The sequence below is a fragment of the Rhinichthys klamathensis genome, unplaced genomic scaffold, assembly GCF_029890125.1.
Source record: "Rhinichthys klamathensis goyatoka isolate OS25496 unplaced genomic scaffold, OSU_Roscu_1.1 h1tg000569l_1, whole genome shotgun sequence".
NCBI lineage: Eukaryota > Metazoa > Chordata > Actinopteri > Cypriniformes > Leuciscidae > Rhinichthys > Rhinichthys klamathensis.
Genome location: NW_026607035.1, coordinates 183829 through 203973, shown reverse-complemented (window position 1 = coordinate 203973; position 20145 = coordinate 183829). Strand labels below are relative to the sequence as shown.

At 35.3% G+C, this 20145-nt stretch overlaps 1 protein-coding gene across 3 annotated transcripts in view; it reads left to right on the top strand.

Annotated features, from left to right (window-relative positions):
* dclk1a (doublecortin-like kinase 1a) overlaps positions 1-16889 on the top strand; it is a 68966-nt gene extending 52077 nt beyond the window's left edge. For 2 of the 3 annotated variants that reach the window (XM_056239610.1, XM_056239611.1), the window contains 11 exons: positions 3412-3496; positions 4364-4539; positions 4649-4768; positions 6991-7137; positions 8731-8864; positions 9034-9111; positions 9440-9536; positions 14144-14224; positions 14357-14470; positions 14667-14740; positions 16163-16889. In XM_056239610.1, the coding sequence (XP_056095585.1) occupies positions 3412-3496; positions 4364-4539; positions 4649-4768; positions 6991-7137; positions 8731-8864; positions 9034-9111; positions 9440-9536; positions 14144-14224; positions 14357-14470; positions 14667-14740; positions 16163-16220 (1164 nt within the window). In that variant the 3' untranslated portion in view covers positions 16221-16889. The remainder of the gene's footprint in view (positions 1-3411; positions 3497-4363; positions 4540-4648; positions 4769-6990; positions 7138-8730; positions 8865-9033; positions 9112-9439; positions 9537-14143; positions 14225-14356; positions 14471-14666; positions 14741-16162) is intronic. The other variant, XM_056239613.1, reaches the window with a different exon arrangement.
* The last annotated feature ends 3256 nt before the right edge of the window (positions 16890-20145 follow it).

Here is a 20145-nt window from a genome sequence, read left to right as displayed (position 1 = left end):
TTTAAAAAACAAATGAATGCAGTCGGTCACAGAGTTAGTTAGATTACAGGTGTAGTTACCAAATGTCTTGAAGGGACTCTTGTGAGATTTTCTCACTTTGGTCTTAATAGAGTTGCAGCTAAGAAGCAAAACCTCAGAGACTCCAGAGAGAGGGAATGAGTAGCAGCGATCCTGATGAAAACATTGGATTAAATTTCCCTATTGCATCACCATCTCCACGAAACAAAATCATCTCAGACATTAAATCAGCCGTTCAAGCCATTATGTAATTAGTCTGCAGCAAAATGTCAAGAGTGACCATAAATGTAATAATGCGTCATTGTTATTGATACTGAGCCTGTTAATTGTTTCACTTATAAAGAATGGTCTGATAGCGTTACTGCAACACTAAATTAGGGATCATTGAGGTAAATTTGTGTTATGAGCATCATAATTGCACATATGCTGAATAACAGATTATACAACCGAGTAGGCCTACTTACATTTGCTTATGCACATTGATTTAACATAACGTAATATTGATCAGTGGATTCAGATCATTAAATTAAATGAGAGGCAAATACACACACAAAAAAGGTTTATTTTGTTTGGTTTTGCTCCAGAGAAATTCTGTGAAAGTCTGATTTGACCTAGCATTCAGCCAGGAAACAGGAAGATGCCTTATATGGGCTAGTCTCTGGCTGCTTCCTGTCTCGCAGAGGGAAAATATTATTAGTACACTCCAACAGTTTCCATGGTAACAAGAGTTTTGACAGCGCCAGGACAAACTGTGATCTGAATGAAATAGAAAAAGGATGCGGAAACACGCGCGCGCACACACACTCACTCTCTCGAGTCAAGCTCTTTCTGATGACACTTTCTGATAAACAGCCCAGCCTCGCCCGTCTCATATGCATCCACTCAAACTGACATTATCAAGCAGTGTGTGTACTGTAGGAGTGCTGACCCTCCCTGACCCATCCACTGTTTCGTCTCGGCATATTTGCGCTTCGTTCTCGCCATTAGCAGCAATACACCGCCGCCGTCCCTGAGGTGCGACCGGGGCCGCAGTCGCACGCCGCAACCGTCCAATCAAATCCATTTGAGTTCGCCCAACAGCCAGGAAAGCGCGGTGCTCCCGGAGACATACTTCCAATTACTCTCCGCGCGGACTTGAAAGGGTCCCTGCACCCTGACTGGCGGCAACCGGGAGCGAAAACCAATTTACAGCACAGCCAGTAACTCCGCTCACACTTGTGCTTCCATGGAAACTAGCAAAGAAACACTGATGTGCTAACTGTTTGCTGCTGTGTTTAAAAGTGAGAATGAGAGGATTGTGTCCCGAGCGTGCCGACCGTCCTGACGGGAATAGCACATGCGGCAGCTTTAGGATATCCAGCACAGGTAGAAAGTGAGCGAAATACCCAGGGAGCGGTTTATCCTTTTCAGTATTTTTAAAGTTAGGTGTTTTTTTTGGAGTTATTGTTCTCTCTCTCTCTCTCTCTCTCTCTCTCTCTCTCTCTCTCTCTCTCTCTCTCTCTCTCTCTCTCTCTCTCTCTCTCTCTCTCTCTCTCTCTCTCTCTCTCTCTCTCTCTCTCTCTCTCTCTCTCTCTCTCACACACACACACAGACCATATACTGCTGGTGGCCATGTGACGGCATCAAATTTTCATGTTGCGATAATTGCTGAAGCTTTTACCACGGTATACCGCATTATCACGATATAGAGGGTATGCGCATGACGTCACCGTCGGCCGGAGTAAATGCGGTCACGCCCACAAGTGGCAAAAAGACTGAGCGGCGTGAATGCCGTGAAAATCACACATAACACATCTAAAACGGGAAAGAGCTTTGCGATTGACTGTACAACTAGATTTGACCAGAAATCTGAGGTACTGTATATTTTTACAGACTGCAAAAAGCTACAGACCAGACTATATTCTGCATAATTGGATGTTTTTAAATAAACACTGACAAAAAACTATACAAGTTTTAGGGCTGTACGATATGATGATATACAGTATAACATTAATGTAAGTGATCACTCGGATTTAGACCTATCTATATTGTATTTATATAAAACGTTTACAGGCAAATTGTCTTCATTTATTTCCCCGGCGTCGAAATCAGGCACATATAAATGTCAGGAAACACGATTCCTGGCTGCATGTCAATATCCATGGATCACTGGATCTTTGATAAGTTGTAAGGAACACTATATCGAGTCCAACTTTTAGTTTAAACTGATAATAGTTTGTTTTACTCGCGTTAACGCAGTTTCCCCTATTAACTCCAGTCACGCAGCAGCTCTTCTGCCACTCAGTCCCGCTGAGGGGGGCGTGTTCCGGCCGGGAAGTGACGTTAATGCATTCCCTCTATTGTAAAAAGTTGCAAAAAAATGTTGTCATACTATAACAGTTTTAATAACTTTTTTCTTATAACAAAAATAACTCGGAACAAATACAATAAAGCTATACACAAAATGTTTAAAGTAAACAAATGTTTCAAACAGATTCAAGTGCAAAAGACTTATACAGAACAATAGATATCACTTTACAATAAGGTCTCATTAGTTAATGTCAGTTAATACATTAACTAACATTAACAATGAGCAATAGCTATATTTGTTAGTTATTATTATTTGTTAACCTTAGTTAAAAATGATTACACTTTATTTTAAGATATATTTGTTACACTGTAATTATACATTTAAATACTGAGCATTATTAAGTAACTATATACTTACTATAGGGTTAGGATTAGGGTTTGGTTTGGTTTGGTTCAGGGTTAGTTGCATGTAATTATGCATAATTTATAGTTATTACTAAAGGAACCGCGTGTAACAATAACGGTGTAAAATAAAGTGTTACCAACAAATACATTTGATCATTGTTAGATCATTTAGGTCCATTAAATAATACAGCTAAAACTTTTGATTTTAATAATGTATTATTAAATATAAATAAAAATATAAAATTGTTTAAGTTTGAAATTAAATAGCCTAGTCTTTAATTATTTGGTGATGTGAATGATGAACACCACTGCAAATACAAACATCTGAATGGCTGTTTGAAACTTTTAAATACTGTTCAGAAACAGAAAGTAGCGCTGCTGCTTTGTTTATGGGGTTACCGGGGTAACGACTGCATTTCTGCTGTTCGATCAGGGCTATCTAATGTCAGAGAGTGAATGTGCATTTTGATTCAGCACGTAGGCCTAATCTTCATTCATTCCGCCATGCTGCTCATGCTTGCTGGGCTTGTATACATCAGACTGCTCGCGCATACAGCGGTGTTGTGCATTTTAACGGTTGTTAAATTCTAAAAATCGGAATAATTCGTAATAAATAATTATTCATTTTGAAGTGCCCACCATAACAATATCGTGCATGCTAGTGGTTTCTGGTTTAATTGGATGTTCTCTTCCTCACAGGGATCCCAGCACAGCGGTTCCTCTGTGTCTCTGGCCTCTACCAAAGTCTGCAGTATGGATGAGGAGGAAGGTTCTGTGAGCGATGGTAAGAGATCAAGCGAAGCTGGTTTTTAGACAGTATTATTTTAGTATTATTTATATACTACTATAGTATTTTTTTAATTTGTAATTATATTTTTATATTTTGTCGTTTAAATTTGAGTCATTTTGACGTGTGCTTTTGTCATTTTTATTATTTACCATAGTTTAAAATATATATATATATTTCTATTTAGCTTTAAATTATTTTTATTTCAGTTTTAGTTTTGGAATGTTAGGACTTCAATCTAAAAAAATATAAACTAAAAATATAAACAAATATTTTTAATTTTGCCTTGGCTACTAACTAAATAAATAAATCATTTTATTTCAGCTTTAGCAATAAACGATTTTTTGTATAGTTTCAGCTTTAGTTAACAATAGCATCTCTAGGTTTGGAGTGACTGTTAAGCATCCATGAAATATAAATGTATTCAGACTTCCTTTCAAAGAGATCAAGGTCTACAGTAGATTTATGCTGTTCAAGAACTGTGATCTTATGCAGATATGGCAGGTTGATGAATTTATTAATGAGAAGGCCCTTTACTAATGAAAGCTTTATAGTTGCTCAGTGTTTGTCTGCAATGAAGGTCAACATTTGAAGGCTTTGCATAGGTGTTCATTATACAATCATTTCCGCTTCAATGTACACAGTGTTAGCCGACTGTAACACACTAATGAAAGACACATGAGGTGTGAACCAAATACATGTTTATCGTCTTGTTTTTTGAGCTGTATTCAAAGAGATTCTCAGACTAGGAATGTTGGTCGGGAATCAAATGCTTCCACTGCCTACAGAGATTTCAGTCATCAAAACAGATTCTGAATGAGGCCCACTCAGTCTTGCTCTAATTTTCTTCCTTACCGTCTGCAGCCGAGCCCTTGGAGGAGACGCCGATACCCACAGTCCCAAGCTCCATTTCAGATCGGTACAAAGTCGGACGAATGATCGGAGACGGGAATTTTGCGGTGGTCCATGAATGTGTGGAGCACTCGACTAGCAGGGCGTACGCTCTGAAGATCATCAACAAAGGCAAATGCAGAGGGAAGGTGAGATGTGAAAGATATCATTATGATATTGTCAATAAAATGCTTATATTTCTATTTTTTATGATGATTTATACAATATATGTTTATTCTGAATTTTTCTCCTGCACAGGAGCATATGATCCAGAATGAGGTGGCTATCCTAAGAAGAGTGAAACATCCAAACATTGTGCTGCTGATTGAGGAAATGGACACTTACAGTGAACTCTATCTGGTCATGGAGCTTGTAAAGGTGTGTACTATAGTATTTTCATGCACCTGAGGTGAAAACTAATTTTTGTTTTGTTTGTTCTACATGTCTTGCGGTGATCCGGATGAATTTTAGCTCTTGATGGTCCGTGTAATGGACACCCTGTGCAGTTGTGCTGCCTGAGTTGAACTGAGCGTTATTTTAAGCTGCTGCTCCACTTAACTCGACTCTTTGAGGGGATTTCTGCCATGCGAACGGCAAACCAGGCCACCATGAACTTTCTGCCTGTTGTGTATAAACTCCTTGACCTCAAGGAAAACTCTTGTGACGTAGATCATTTTCTGTATGTGGAAATACCACTTTGTTTTTAAACCGTTCCATTCCCAAACCTAGCTGTAGATGTGAAAGATTCCTCAGACTAGGGCTGGGCAGAATGATGATATACATCGTGAATACAATATAAAGGGTCCATCCACAGAGATTTTGCTATATTGTGTATATTGTAAACATAGGCTATCTATGCTTACAGCTCATTCACAAAAATGATGGCTATAATCTCTGTTCTGTTTATTATAAGTGTGCGCTGAAGTAACATTTTCTGCCACTACATGTGGACTTCTCTATTCTCGAATTAGAATGATTATTAAAACTTATCATATTTATCGTTCTTGGTGTTAATCGGCGTTTAAAGGGATAAAGAAACATGCTTGATAGGGGTGCAACGGATCAAAAAACTCACGGTTCGGATTGTTTCTCGGATCAGAGTCACGGATCGGATCATTTTTCGGATCAGCAAAAAAGACAAAAAGACTAAACTTATGTTTATTTGTCTTATTAACACTTTTAAATTATTAAATTAAAATATATAAAATCAACTTAAAGTGCACAAGGCATAATATCGTATTTTTTAGAGATATTAGGGGGGTTGACTGGTTGAGTTACCGAAACAGGCCAATCAGGATGCTCTCTGTCTTACATGCGCACACACGCAACAAGGTCTCTCGCTCTCTCCCTCTCTGCCGTTCGCGTCGTATGTTTATGCGCGCAGTATGTTCCGTCTCGCACGCGCGCTCTAGATTCCGGGAGATTTTAACTAATTTGCTGGCATCAGGGAGCCGCTATCGATATGCGGGATTTTTATAAGTTAATTTTTTTAGGTCAATTCAGCGCAGCTCCGGACTGTCCGGCCAAAATCCGGACGTATGGCCACCCTACTACACACACCGTCACGGTTTTATCCACTAACCTCTTTCCTTCATCATTATATTTGACAGGGAAGCCAAAATGCTCCCATATATGGGGATTTAAATGACGCGGGGCGTTCAAGCTCACGTCCTCCTATCGCCATGACCACGCTGTGGAGATGTGTGTGGACTAAACATGCTTAGGACACACGCACGCGCGCGCACACACACACACACCTACATTTTTTTTTTTTCATAAATCAATCCGCGGATCACGTGTGTGCCGAACCGAAGATATTGATCCGAACGGATCACGGATCAATGATGATCCGTTGCACCACTAATGCTTGAAGGAGAAAATAAAGAGCAAGAAGTGCTTGATGTTAAAATTATTTAGGGGTCGTTTGCACAGAACGCATTTTTGCAGATTTTCCATTGTTTTTCTATTTAAAACGAACAAGACAGACGTCTATGACTTTTGTGTCTTTTGCAGTGTCTCGCACATGCTTTCTGAAAACGCGGAGCTCAAGCTAAAAACTAGTATTTTTTTAAGTGATGTACTCGCTATGATTGACACAAGCGCGCTCAGAGAAAGCCACTTTCATACATCATGCAATCCCAAATTCAATTATTTCGCGGCATATTGCACTTAAACATCAAATAGACACAAAAATATGTCAAAATGGTTGTCTTGCCGATTATTCACATAGACACAGTCAGTTAACGTAAAGAGTTGGGAAAGAAATCGGATGTGCGTTGTATCTGTGCATTAGGTATTAACGTGACAGCAGCCTAATATCCCAGACAGCAATAGTGTCAGCCCAGATCCAGCCCACATCTGGACCGTGTGGAATACAAGTGTGCCGGATGTGGGCTGGATCTGGGCCGACATTATGTTGCTGTCTGGGATACCTGCTGTGGTCTAAGCCATAAATACCGGTATTAAACAAATTACAAAAATAAAAATACTCACTTCTCTTGGATGAATAACTTCAGTAGCATTAATACGAATCAATGCATATTTACTACAGTGAAGACAACTGTTCAATTTCTTACTATGTTCTTTGTTCTTATTTTTAGGGAGGAGATCTTTTTGATGCCATCACCTCCGCCAACAGATACACTGAGCGGGACGCCAGTGGCATGCTGTACAACCTAGCCAATGCTATCAAATACTTACACAGCCTTAACATCGTCCACAGGGACATCAAGCCAGAGAACCTTTTGGTAAGATTTCAAAACGCCATCCTTCCATCCATCCTTCCCTTCCAAAACATACTTCTGAGAGTGACATCCCGAGAAAATATCTCATGTCTAACTCTCAAGCGCTGTTGTTGTCACATCCTAAAGATCACCAGCCTCCACAAACGTGTGTTCCTGTGTACGTGTTGTGTAGAGGAAAGAACGGATGAAACTCATAGGTCTTGTGGGCTGGAACTATATAAGTGTGTTTGGAGAAAGAGTGATGATTGCTGCGAGCTCTTTGACTGAGTCTAGACCAGCCACCTACTGACTGACTGCATACGTGTGATATCACTTCTGCAGCGGAAGAACTGAGATGTGACTCACACTTTGACAGTTCACAGACTGTACTGTTCTCCAAGGCTGCTCTCGTACCAACCTTTTACCAGACCTCATTCATGAATCAATGGCTGATACGCACCCACTTCCTCTACTGATTTAAGAGGGAAGCGTTGTTTAAGGCAAGATACAGGTGAATAGGGTTAAACTTTTAACAAATAGATACCACCATACTTCAAGTACATTTAAAACAATTGTTTTATATTACAAGTTTTCTGAAATGTTATGAATAAATATTTAAATGAAGCATTATCTAAAAAAAAAAAAAGCACTAATTTGCATAAATGTCCAGAACATAAATCTGAACTTTAGATAAAGCAAGGCTCAAAATTCCTCTGTTTTTGTTGGCATATTAAGTTAAAGGTAGAGTTACAGTGGAGATTTCGAACATCTCTTTTTATCACTCCAAAAAAATCAGAAAATACTGTCAACAGCCAGAGAAATATCTTAATGTTTTTAGGAATAAAATATTATATAAATCAGGTGAATGTATATATGAACAAACCCCCTTGTAAAAACCTTCAGAATATAGATTGGAGAATGGTAATATTTTTGGAGTGGACAAATAGATAGTGAGTGTAATAAAATCAAATTTTAAATGTGTATTTTTTTTTTTTTTTTCACTGGTCAGAAAGAAGACAAGTTATGGAGGCAAAATATGCCAACATCTCTAAATGGACCTGTGCATTAAAACACCATTAGTGTCTTGCCTTAAGCCCTGTTTATGAGCTCTGGAATTTGTCTATAAATGCTGTGGATCTTACAAATGAAATGTGATCTGGTAGCAGTAAATAAGACCCTCTGTTCCTCAAATGCACTCCAGTGAGCTAGAAAGAGCCGTGCACTGGCTCACATATGCGCTCACTCAGTCTCAGTGTGTCGAAGGTAATCGCTTGTGGCTGGAAGCATACATGTAAATGCACCTAGCAATGCAGAATGAGGTTTTTTCATAATGCATCACTTTACATATTATATAACAACAAACACAAAGACAGCCAATCTTAGGATGCTCAATGGATTCAGCTCCTTTTTAGCATCAGTGGAATTTAGGTTAAAGACATTACATGCACAAATATCTGTTTATTTGAAGCGAGCGGGTGCATATTTTTGACACTGATCTGCACATTTGCTCACCTTGGGATTTTTGAGAGCCGGATATGTCATTCTCAAAGATTGCTTTGAAGGATCTAGGTTGATTTTGCTCCCAGCTCTAATATCGTTCTTCGCTTTGATTCACAGGTGTACGAGCATCAAGACGGAAGCAAATCGCTGAAGCTGGGAGACTTTGGCTTGGCCACCGTGGTAGACGGACCCCTGTACACTGTCTGTGGAACACCCACATATGTAGCACCAGAGATTATCGCAGAGACCGGGTGAATATTTTAGCATGTTTGCACAAATCTGGGTCATTGAATGTGTGATATTTTCATGGACTCGTGTGATGCATACTGTTGTGATTGTTATGATCATATTATTTAGAATTATAAAGCTGAAAAGTATTAAGTATAGAGCAATAAAACTAAAACAAGACTCTGTTTGTAGGTATGGCCTTAAGGTAGACATCTGGGCCGCTGGAGTCATCACATATATTCTCCTCTGTGGCTTTCCTCCATTTCGTGGGTAAGTTCAGTGTGTATGAGAAAATGTGGCTTAGGTTTATGTGAGATTATAATTTTTTATATTTTTAATGTTTTTATGTTTTTCGAAGTTGTTTAAAAAAAATCCTGTAATTGCCATCAAAACGGTGAATTTATCAGTAGATGTCAAAGATTCATTGTTAAATACATTCTTGGTGGTATGTAGTGCACTTTGAGTAATGTAATCAAAGCTGTAAGGTTATGTAAGATGGTATTGCGCCTCCCTGTGGTTATCTGTGGTACTATCCATGAACCAAATGCATCGAGCTCCCCCTGTTGATGTATATTTGAAGTCGCATTCCCTATTTCAGGAGCACTGATGATCAAGAAGCTCTGTTTGACCAGATACTGCTGGGACAGTTAGAATTCCCTCTCCCGTACTGGGACAATGTATCCGACTCAGCCAAAGTAAGTGGAGTTTGTTTGGAATAAATCATTATTAGTGGATTTTTCAAAAGGCAAATAACATTTCAATAAATAATATTGTTTTTTTAAAGCTACATTAAAAAAAAAAAGCTAAATAATAGGATAAATAATATGTGTTTTTAAGTAAAATAATATGATAATAAATAATATATGGGCTTGTTGGAAGCAAATTAATATGTTAATAAATAATATGTGGGCTTTTTAAAAGCAAAATAATATGATAATAAATATGTGGGCTTTGTAAAAGCAAAATAATATGATAATAAATAATATGTGGGTTTTTTAAAAGCAACATAATTTGATATGAAAATATTTTTTTAAAAAGCAAAATAATATGATTAATAATATGTGGGTATTTTTAAAAGCAAAATAATAAAATAATATGGTAATATGTGGGTATTATAAGAGCAAAATAATATGATAATATGTGGGAATTTTTAAGAGCAAAATAATATGATAATAAATAATATGTGGGTATTTTTAAAACTAAAATAATATGATAATAAGTAATATGTGGACTTTTTAAAAGCAAAATAATATGATAAGTAATATGTGGGTGTTTTTAAAAGCAAAATAATATGATAACAAATAATATGTGGGTTTTTGAAAAGTAAAATAATATGATAATAACAAAAAGCAAAATAATATGATAATAAATAATATATGAGCTTTTTAAAGCAAAATAATGTGATAAACAAAATGTTTTAAAAATCCCACATATTATTATCTATCTATAAATTACAGGACCGTTTGTCCGATGGATTTCAAACTTGACAGGTGTCTTGCTGCGGGCACGAGTAAGTGCAGTGCCGAGTTTGACATTGTTTGGATTATAAATGCAATAGATATCGTTAAATATATCTGTAAAAGAAGCACACATTGAAGTAAAAATAAACATTCTGACATTAGAGAGGGTTGGGGTTTAAAAATTGTGGTTTAAAAATAAACTTTCTGTCAGCTAAACATTAAGTCAGCTAACGTTACACTGTTTACTTCTGAAGTAAAAAAAGTATCGATTCTTTTCGAGAAATGTAGCGATTCTTTTCAAGGTTGTTATTATACATCACAATGGCCCTCATTTATCAAAAGTGCGTACACCAAATTTCCAGCGTACACCTGGCGTACACCCAAACCCACGGTGACTTTGAGATTTATCAATATGAACGTTGGCGTACGGCACGCTCAAATCCTACGCCAGCTCAGGAGGTGGTGTACGCACGTTTTGAGTTAGTGCGGAAATGCGCAGAAAAACAATTCCTAACACCACAAAACGCACTGACAAACTAACTGATCAACTGCTCAAACTGACATAACTAAAAGATATGATATATTGATATATGACCAACAACAACAACAACAGTAATTATAAACTTCAGTGTTTATTTTTGTGCAACATGGACTTCAATGTTTAATTTGTGTGACTTTACCAAAGCATTTGATTTATAAGCATATGTATTCCTTCAGTTGCGAGCCTGTGCGCTTTACCCTGACGTTTCATGGTTAGGCCCGGCAGGTGCGCACGGACTGAGTTCGGTAACGAAAGGCTTTCAATGACCAAAAAATAATTCAGACTGACAAAATAATAAAAAAAACATTCTTCTTCTTTTAAATAATAATAATAATACAAATAATAATAATGACATTCTTCTTCTAAATAACAATAAGCGTCATTAATAATACAAAGCATACTAATAATACTAAGAATAATATTACAAATTGTCATGCAATTATTAATGTGAATGAATGGTACTCCACATCACATCATCATCATCATCATCACTATTGTACACCCCATACATGTAACGTGATTCGAAATTGAATGCTAATTCAAAAGACGTGCTGTAAAATATTGCATTGTGATAGGTCATTTCGGCTCCACGTCAGAGAAGTTTCTCTTCTTTGCCGTCTTCCGTGTGTCCATGGCGTAAAATGAGGGCGTGGGGGAAGCGGAGACTTGAATATATAGGGGCGTGTTATTCTAATGACGATCGTTTTCAGCCGCGGGATTTATCAAGGGCAGGCATTGCGTACACCTGGATTTCAAAGGTACGCACAGCTTCATAAATCAGGCGGTGAGAGGAGTGTAAGCATAATCTTACGCCAACATATACGCCCGTTTCTACGCAAGAATGATAAATGAGGGCCAATGTACTTATACATTTATTACAGTGTTGTTATACATTCATTACAATGTAATTATACATTTATTACAATGTAATTATACATTACAGTTTTATTATATGTTTATTAAAATGTAATTATACATTTATTACAGTGTTATTATACATTTGTTACATTATTATTATTATTATTATTATACATTTGTTACATTATTTTGTTACATTATTCTTTTTGAAAAAAGTAGCGATTCTTTTTGAAAAAGTAGCAATTCTTTTTTTAAAAAGTAGTGTAAAAAATGTAATTATACATTTGTTACAGTCTTATACATTTATTACAATGTAATTATACGCTTATTACAGTGTTGTTATACATTTATTACAATGTAATTATACACTTATTACAGTGTTGTTATACATTTATTACAATGTAATTATACATTTATTACAATGTAATTATACATTTTATTACAATGTAATTATTATACATTTATTACAATGTAATTATACATTACAGTGTTATTATACATTTATTACAATGTAATTATACATTTATTACAGTGTTATTATACATTACAATGTAATTATACATTATAGTGTTATTATACGTTTATTACAATGTAACTATACATTTATTACAGTGTTATTATACATTTGTTAGATTATTATTTTGTTACATTATTCTTTTTGTAAAAAGTAGCGATTCTATTTGGAAAAAGTTGCGATTCTTTTTGAAAAAGTAGCGATTCTTTTTTGAAAAAGTTGCGATTCTTTTGGGAAAGGTAGCGATTCTTTTTGAAAAAGTAGCGATTCTTTTTTGAAAAAGTAGTGATTCTTTTTGAAAAAGTAGCGATTCTTTTTGAAAAAAGTTGTGTAAAAAATGTAATTATAATTTTTTTACTGTCTTATACATTTATTACAATGTAATTATACGCTTATTACAGTGTTGTTATACATTTATTACAATGTAATTATACATTTATTACAGTGTTATTATACATTTATTACAATGTAATTATACATTACAGTGTTATTATATATTTATTACAGTGTTATTATACATTTATTACAATGTAATTATACATTTATTACAATGTAATTATACATTATAGTGTTATTATACGTTTATTACAATGTAACTACGTTTATTACAATGTAACTATACATTTATTACAGTGTTATTATACATTTATTACAATGTAATTATACATTACAGTGTTATTATATATTTATTACAGTGTTATTATACATTTATTACAATGTAATTATACATTTATTACAATGTAATTATACATTATAGTGTTATTATACGTTTATTACAATGTAACTACGTTTATTACAATGTAATTATACATTTATTACAGTGTTATACATTTCTTACATTATTATTATACATTTGTTACATTAATATTTTCTTACATTACTCTTTTTGAAAAAAGTAGCGATTCTATTTGTAAAAAGTAGCGATTCTTTTTTGAAAAAGTAGCGATTCTTTTTTGAAAAAGTAACGATTCTTTTTTGAAAAAGTAACGATTCTTTTAAAGTAGCGTTTCTGTTTTAAAAAGTAGCGATTCTTTTTTGAAAAAGTAGCGATACTTTTTGGAAAAAGTAGCGATTCTTTTTGGAAAAAGTAGCGATTCTTTTTGGAAAAAGTAGTGTAAAAAATTTAATTATACATTTGTTACAGTCTTATACATTTATTACAATGTAATTATACGTTAATTACAATATATATTACAGTGTTATTATACATTTATTACAATGTAATTATACATTTATTAGTGTTATTATACATTTGTTACATTATTATTATACATTTGTTACATTATTATTTTGTTACATTATTCTTTTTGAAAAAAATAGCGATTCTTTTGGAAAAAATTGCGATTTTTGAAAGTAGCGATTCTTTTGAAAAAGGTAGTGTAAAAAATGTAATTATACATTTGTTACAGTCTTCTTATACATTTATTACAATGTAATTATACGTTTATTACAATGTAATTATACATTTATTACAGTGTTATTATACATTTAGTACATTATTATTATTATACATTTGTTACATTATTATTTTGTTATTATACATTTGTTACATTATTATTTTGTTATTATACATTTGTTACATTATTATTATTTTACATTTGTTACATTATTATTCTGTTACATTATTCTTTTTGAAAAAAGTAGCGATTCTTTAAAAAAAATTATTACGTGTAATAGTATTAATATACTGTGTAATAGTAGCCTATGCTATTCAGCAACTCAAACATACCAAACCAACAATTACTAAAAACACACAAAAACTGATTTTGCAATGGCATTGCACTAGTTATTAATAATTGTAATAATAACTTGTTTAATGTGGTCTTTGTGTTCACCAATTGAAGGTCATGAGTCTCAAATTGGACATCAATATGTATTTGTTGGCATTGGGGGTTTGGCAGTAACTCTGTGTCCCATCCGTGTCCTCAGGAGCTGATCGTGTCGATGCTGCAGGTGGAAGTGGATCAGAGATACACAGCGCTGCAGGTGCTGGAACACCCCTGGGTCACTGTGAGTAATTCAGATTAAACTCATCTGTATGTATGAACCTTTATTGATAAACTTTTAACAGACACAGTCTTAACACATGTAGTCCTCTTGTTTAATAACTACAGTAACTGATCGGATCAATGGCTGTTTCAGAATGACGGTCTGTCAGAGAACGAGCACCAGCTGTCAGTGGCAGGAAAGATCAAGAAGCACTTTAACACTGGGCCCAAGGCCAGCAACAACACCCCAGGAGTGTCTGTCATGACGGTAAGAACACACTCACACCAGACGCAGAATAAACATTAAAGACAAGACACAATGTGTGATGGACAGCCGAGGCAAAAAATTCAAACACTATTAGCTTACAAATGATGTACTTTACTAACAGTTGAAATAGACTACAGCTGATGATTTGAGTGTGTCTATAATGTTATCTGAGCTCCACTGATTTTTCTTCGCTTAGCTCGACCATGACTTTTCCATCCAGAGATCAGGGTCGTTGGATTTCTATCAGAACCCGGGCATGTTTTGGATAAGGTAACGCCATGTGTCCGCTGTAGCACGCCAGCCCCTGTCTTGTTGAACCCCAGTGAATCCTGCTCGTGTCATGATCAAAGATGGCTGCTGCGCTCTGGCCATCTACAGTCATTCAGCCCATGTGTGTGAACGTTCTCAGTTCAGAATGTGCATGATTTGCTTCAACATCATGGCAATTGACATTTTTATGTGCTCTTCACCCGAGTGTGCTGCTTGTGTCACTGTCCTGCTTCTAACCAGCTTCTCATGATCTTCAACCTTGTGCAGAAAAATATGTACTCAGCAACCAGTCCCGCTGTTGCCCACAATGTTTATTTTGTTAGTAGAAATTCACTTTTAATATATTTATGACATGTATGTATTAATATTAAATGTACTCTACTGTTCACAAGTTTAGGGTCAATAAGGTTTTTTTTGAAATTAATATTTTTATATTTAGCAAGGATGCAAATTTCAATTTTACTTTATTGTTGGAATCTCTTTCAAAAATTGATGAACAAAATATTTCAGTAATCTGTTCATTCTAGCATATGCTAGTCTTCTATTTGATGGCAAAAGTTGATATTCCTCATACAAAGGGTCAGACATAATAAGGGGACAATGTTTCAATCAAGGCAATTCGAATTTTGTAGCAGTAAATCAGCATAATAAAATGATTTCTGAAGAATCATGTGACACTGAAGGCGAGTAATGGCTGCTGAAAAATCAGCTTTTTCAGAATAAATAATTTTTTTAAATATATCAAAACAGTTCTTTTAAATTGTAATAATATTTCACAATATTACTGTATTTTAATTAAATAAATGCAGCCATGGTGAGCATAAAATACCTTTTTCAAAAACATTTAAACAGTCTTACTGACACCAGCCTTTTGAACAACAGTGTATTTACATTTAATTTGTACATTATTAATATATATTTTTTAATAATAATAAAAAATAAAAAATAATTAAAGGGATAGTTCACCCCCCCCAAATTTTTTTTAAAGATTTTTTCACCCTCATATTATTCCAATGTATATATAATGTCTACAGACATAATGTCCAAACAGAATGTCCAAGCTTTGACAACCATCCACTGTCTTTGAGTTTAGACATTCTGTCTAAGATCTTTAGGCCTGGTTTCACAGACAGGACTTATATTAAGTCTTAGTTCAATTAGGACATTTAAGTAAGTTTTATAAACGTGCCTGGGGAAAAAAAAACACATTACTGGTGTTCATATTTAGACAAAACAACGGCACTGACATGTTTTCTGACATGTCAGTGCAAGTTTGAAACATGCATTTTAGTCTGGGACTAGCTTAAACCTTGTCTGTGAAACCGGGGGTAAGTGTTTTAACTGACGGACATAATGCACAATTAGAACGACATGGCAAAATCTGTTGTAATTAAGACTAAAGTTCCCCATTTCCTCCATCAGACCACCGCTCTTGATAAGGAGAGGCAGATTCTCAGACGAGGACGCCACCCGAATGTGAGCGCAGCTCCCTGGACCACCCAGCCGACCTGTAGCCTCCACATCCCAGCCTTTACGCCTCGTCTGTGCCCCGGTCTGCACCTCGACCCCACGTCCCCCAGTCCATGTCCCTCTCCCAGCACCGCCACCACCAACACCACCACCACCTCCTCCACCACGCCCGAGTCTGAAGACTTTTCCGCCTGCTCCACGGAGACTGTTCGCTCCCTCTTCTCCCCTTTCTAGCGTTGAAAGGAAAGAGAGCGAGTGGAAGGGCACTAAAAGAGGAGAAGGGTTTATGAGGATTCGGAACGCGGCCGAGTGGACCGATGAACTGAACTGAACCATTTTGTAATCTGATCACATAAAGGTGCAGGGAACATGATGACCGTCAAGAAGGGTTTCTTGTTTATTTATGGTCATTATAATAACCTTTTCATTTATTTATACATATTGAAAACATATTCTTTTTTATTCAAGTTAAATAATGTCCTCTTTTTCTGTTGAAGCACCTTAGAAATGTGATGTTTTTATTGGTCCAGAAGGAAACTGTAAGGACAATGTAACTGATTAGCTATTGGCATTCCTGGTAATTAGTATCCCGTGTTCCCAAAAACCTTTCGAAGCAGACTGAAAAGGATTTGAATTGCCGATACCTGGACTTCCTTCCCTTAGTGGTTACAGTACTTGACGCACAGCACTTGTTCATACGTGAGATGGGGACCTTGTTTTGTAATCAGTGTAAATAATATAATTTCAATTATTTTGATATTGACAATATATTTCTTTATCTTATCTAGACAATGTAAGTCACATTTAACCATTTTTGCAGTTTTTAAGTATATGGAACATAAGCACAAATGCATTGTGGGAAAGACATAAGCAACATTCCGATACAGGGTCAGCTCTTGGAAATACAAATGCCGGTTCGTTCTGATTAATTCCATTTCATTAATGGAGGACATTTATTCAGTGGTGCTGTGTAATGAGTCAGGAGGTCAGATTAGGGTCGAGTGTTCCTGAAGTGCTGTAAGAGGTGTTCTAGTAACTCATAGCCCTGCTTACGGTGTTATTGTATTCTTTCATTAGTGCATGGAATACAGAGTGGCTCTTACATTATAATTTGAGACATTATCTTATTAAAAAATACAATTTAACCTCATTTCGTTGTTGTGTATTGACACTTGGTTGACCCCGTCTATCCATTTATTACTTTATTTCACGGTGACCTCCAGCCCTGCCGTCTCCTCACCACTAGGGGCCAATAGAGTCCGCCAGGTTCAGAAACACAACAAAGTAATATGAGAATACATTCTCCCTATCCACTGTAATTTTTAAAAACATTTTTTAACCTTTGTTTTTTAAGCGCCGGGGCGGCCATTGGTAAATTAAATGTGTCTGACTACTCATCCGCTTCCAATTATTTTTAGCTTTACAAAAAGCTTGTTATGCTCTCTTATACTGTCTATGGTTATGCTGCTTATATTGCAAAATGTTTTTTTTTTTTTTTTACATACTATTTTAATATATTGTCCGTAACTGTAAACACACTGGTTTATAGAGCAAATAGCTGTACTGTTTCTCCACTTTGTTTTGCTTTAATTATTCAATAACTTAGTCTCTGTAATTATTAAATTATAGCTGGATATAATGCGACCTCTCTCCCCCCATTTTCACTACCATAGCAAAAAAAAAAAAACTTAAAAAAAAAAACTAAAAGTGTTGTATAACACCCCATTTAACCTTCTGACGTCTTTTATAAATCACTTTTTGTCAAAGTTCAGCACTGTTTTCAAGTATGAAGTAGCAAGAGTTTTCAAAAACGCATCAGATCAGATCTACATGAATCATTATCACACAAATAACTTATTTTAAATTATCTCTAATGTAAACCTAACGCATATTCACAAACAAACCACAGTTGTTGTTTTTTTCAAAGACAGAGATATTTGGAAATGAACTGATAACGTGTATCACTTTACCCTCTCTCTCAGGCAACAACAGCGTTACATTTTCACTGACCATGACTTGCAATGAAAAAGAAATATATAAAGCTTATTTCTGTTTTTTCACTTGGACAGTGCTGTTCTCGTGCATTGTTTTACATTTCCCCTGTCTGTAATTTAATTTCATACAAATAATTGTAATGTCAAAGGCTGAGTGGTTGATATGTAGCCTACCAACTTGATAAAAAAATATATATTTGAACTAATGTAAAATGATAAACAAAAGTTTTAAAACAAATATTTCCTCATTTTTTAACAAATAAGCTTTTGATTATAACGTTTTATTTTAACAATAAAATATATTTGACCAAATAAGAACACGGATTAATGATGATGATAAAGCTGGTTAAGCAAACAAAACAAACAGTAATCGATATTATCACTATTAAAATGCCATTAAAGATAAACAATCTGTGCATGTGTATGTATTCTTTTCGGACATTTTGAACGCATCCATCAAAAAAAACAAAAAAAAACAAGAGTATGTGACCACTGAATAATTCATGACTGTCAAATGTTTAAAGAAAAAAAATACGAATACCTCAAAAAGATGTTTTGGCTTGTTTTATTGTAAATACGACAAAAAGGAAACAATTTTATTTTACAGTTATTGATCTATATATTGGCATGAATTAATATTTAAACATTTTAAGAGACACCTGTGAGATTCTGGCTTATTCAAGTTGCAGCAAATGCATGAAACAGCAGGTGGGGACTGAATTTAAAAATTACATCTGAATCAATCAAATAAATCATCCACCATTTACTTCCTGCCAATAAACTATTCCTCTCCTTTCCACAAACGATGCAGACAAATAAAATAAAGTAATAAATTAAAATTATATGCAATCATCATGATCAACTACATCTTGCAAAATAAATTAACAAAAGATATTTAGCAAATGTACAAATCAAATCAAATATACAGTACTGACCACTCACCTAGACTGAGACAGACCTGCATGTTATTTACCGTATGCGCCTCTGTCTCATCTATATTCACATCCAATGGCCAATGCCAAGGCAGAGCAACAAATTCTTTGCATAATTTGTTCATTTCTGAATTCCACTGAAGCTTCCAGCTGACTAGTAATTGCACCTCTGTAGTAAACCGACTATCATAGTGTTGCTGATTGAAAAAATATCCTTCTCACTCTTTTCTCTCACACTTTTTAGGAGGGGGATGGGAAAAAAAAAGTCTCAGTATGCGTGTGTGCGGATTTCAAATATCTTAATCCACGTATTAAACTGCGTTTCTGCAGTCACTCTTGGCTACAAGGATATTGCTTACTGTGGCTGTGGTTGTACAACGTAATCATCACATATGATTATAATATTAATTATTTAAATACAACAAACATCAATGCACAAATTATACAATGGAGAATGGGCTTAAATATGGCAGTAAACAAACAAAAAAATCCTAACACGTCGATAAATTATGGGATGTTACCGGTGCAAAGTGTCTGATACAAAAACTTTAACATTAATATTTTTTTTCTCTCATAAATAATGAAACGTGTGAGTGAGGGAGGGTTTCTTTTTCTTTTTTTGTTGCTTTTTTTCTCCTCTTTGTTTTCTTTTTTATGGCCCGCTTACATGCCTGGCTTTCCTAACCATCACAATATTTACATATATGACAAAACAATTACCAAATATACAAAGAGGAAAGAGAAGCTTGTTTCCCGTCAGATCAGTTCACTTCCTCCCTGTGAATCGGCAGGCCTTCATCATCATTTCGTTGGAACTACACAATATCTTACAGCAAGTCATTAATAAATTAAAGGTGATGGGATCTTCCGTAATGTAGAGCGAGCGGGAAGTATGATTTTTATCCCCTTGCAGTGAAGAACTGCGCCGTTGCAGTTCGTATTTACAAAGATTAAGTTCACCGTTGCGTCTTAATCTCACCCCAGAACCCCTCCCTCCCTCCCTCAACCC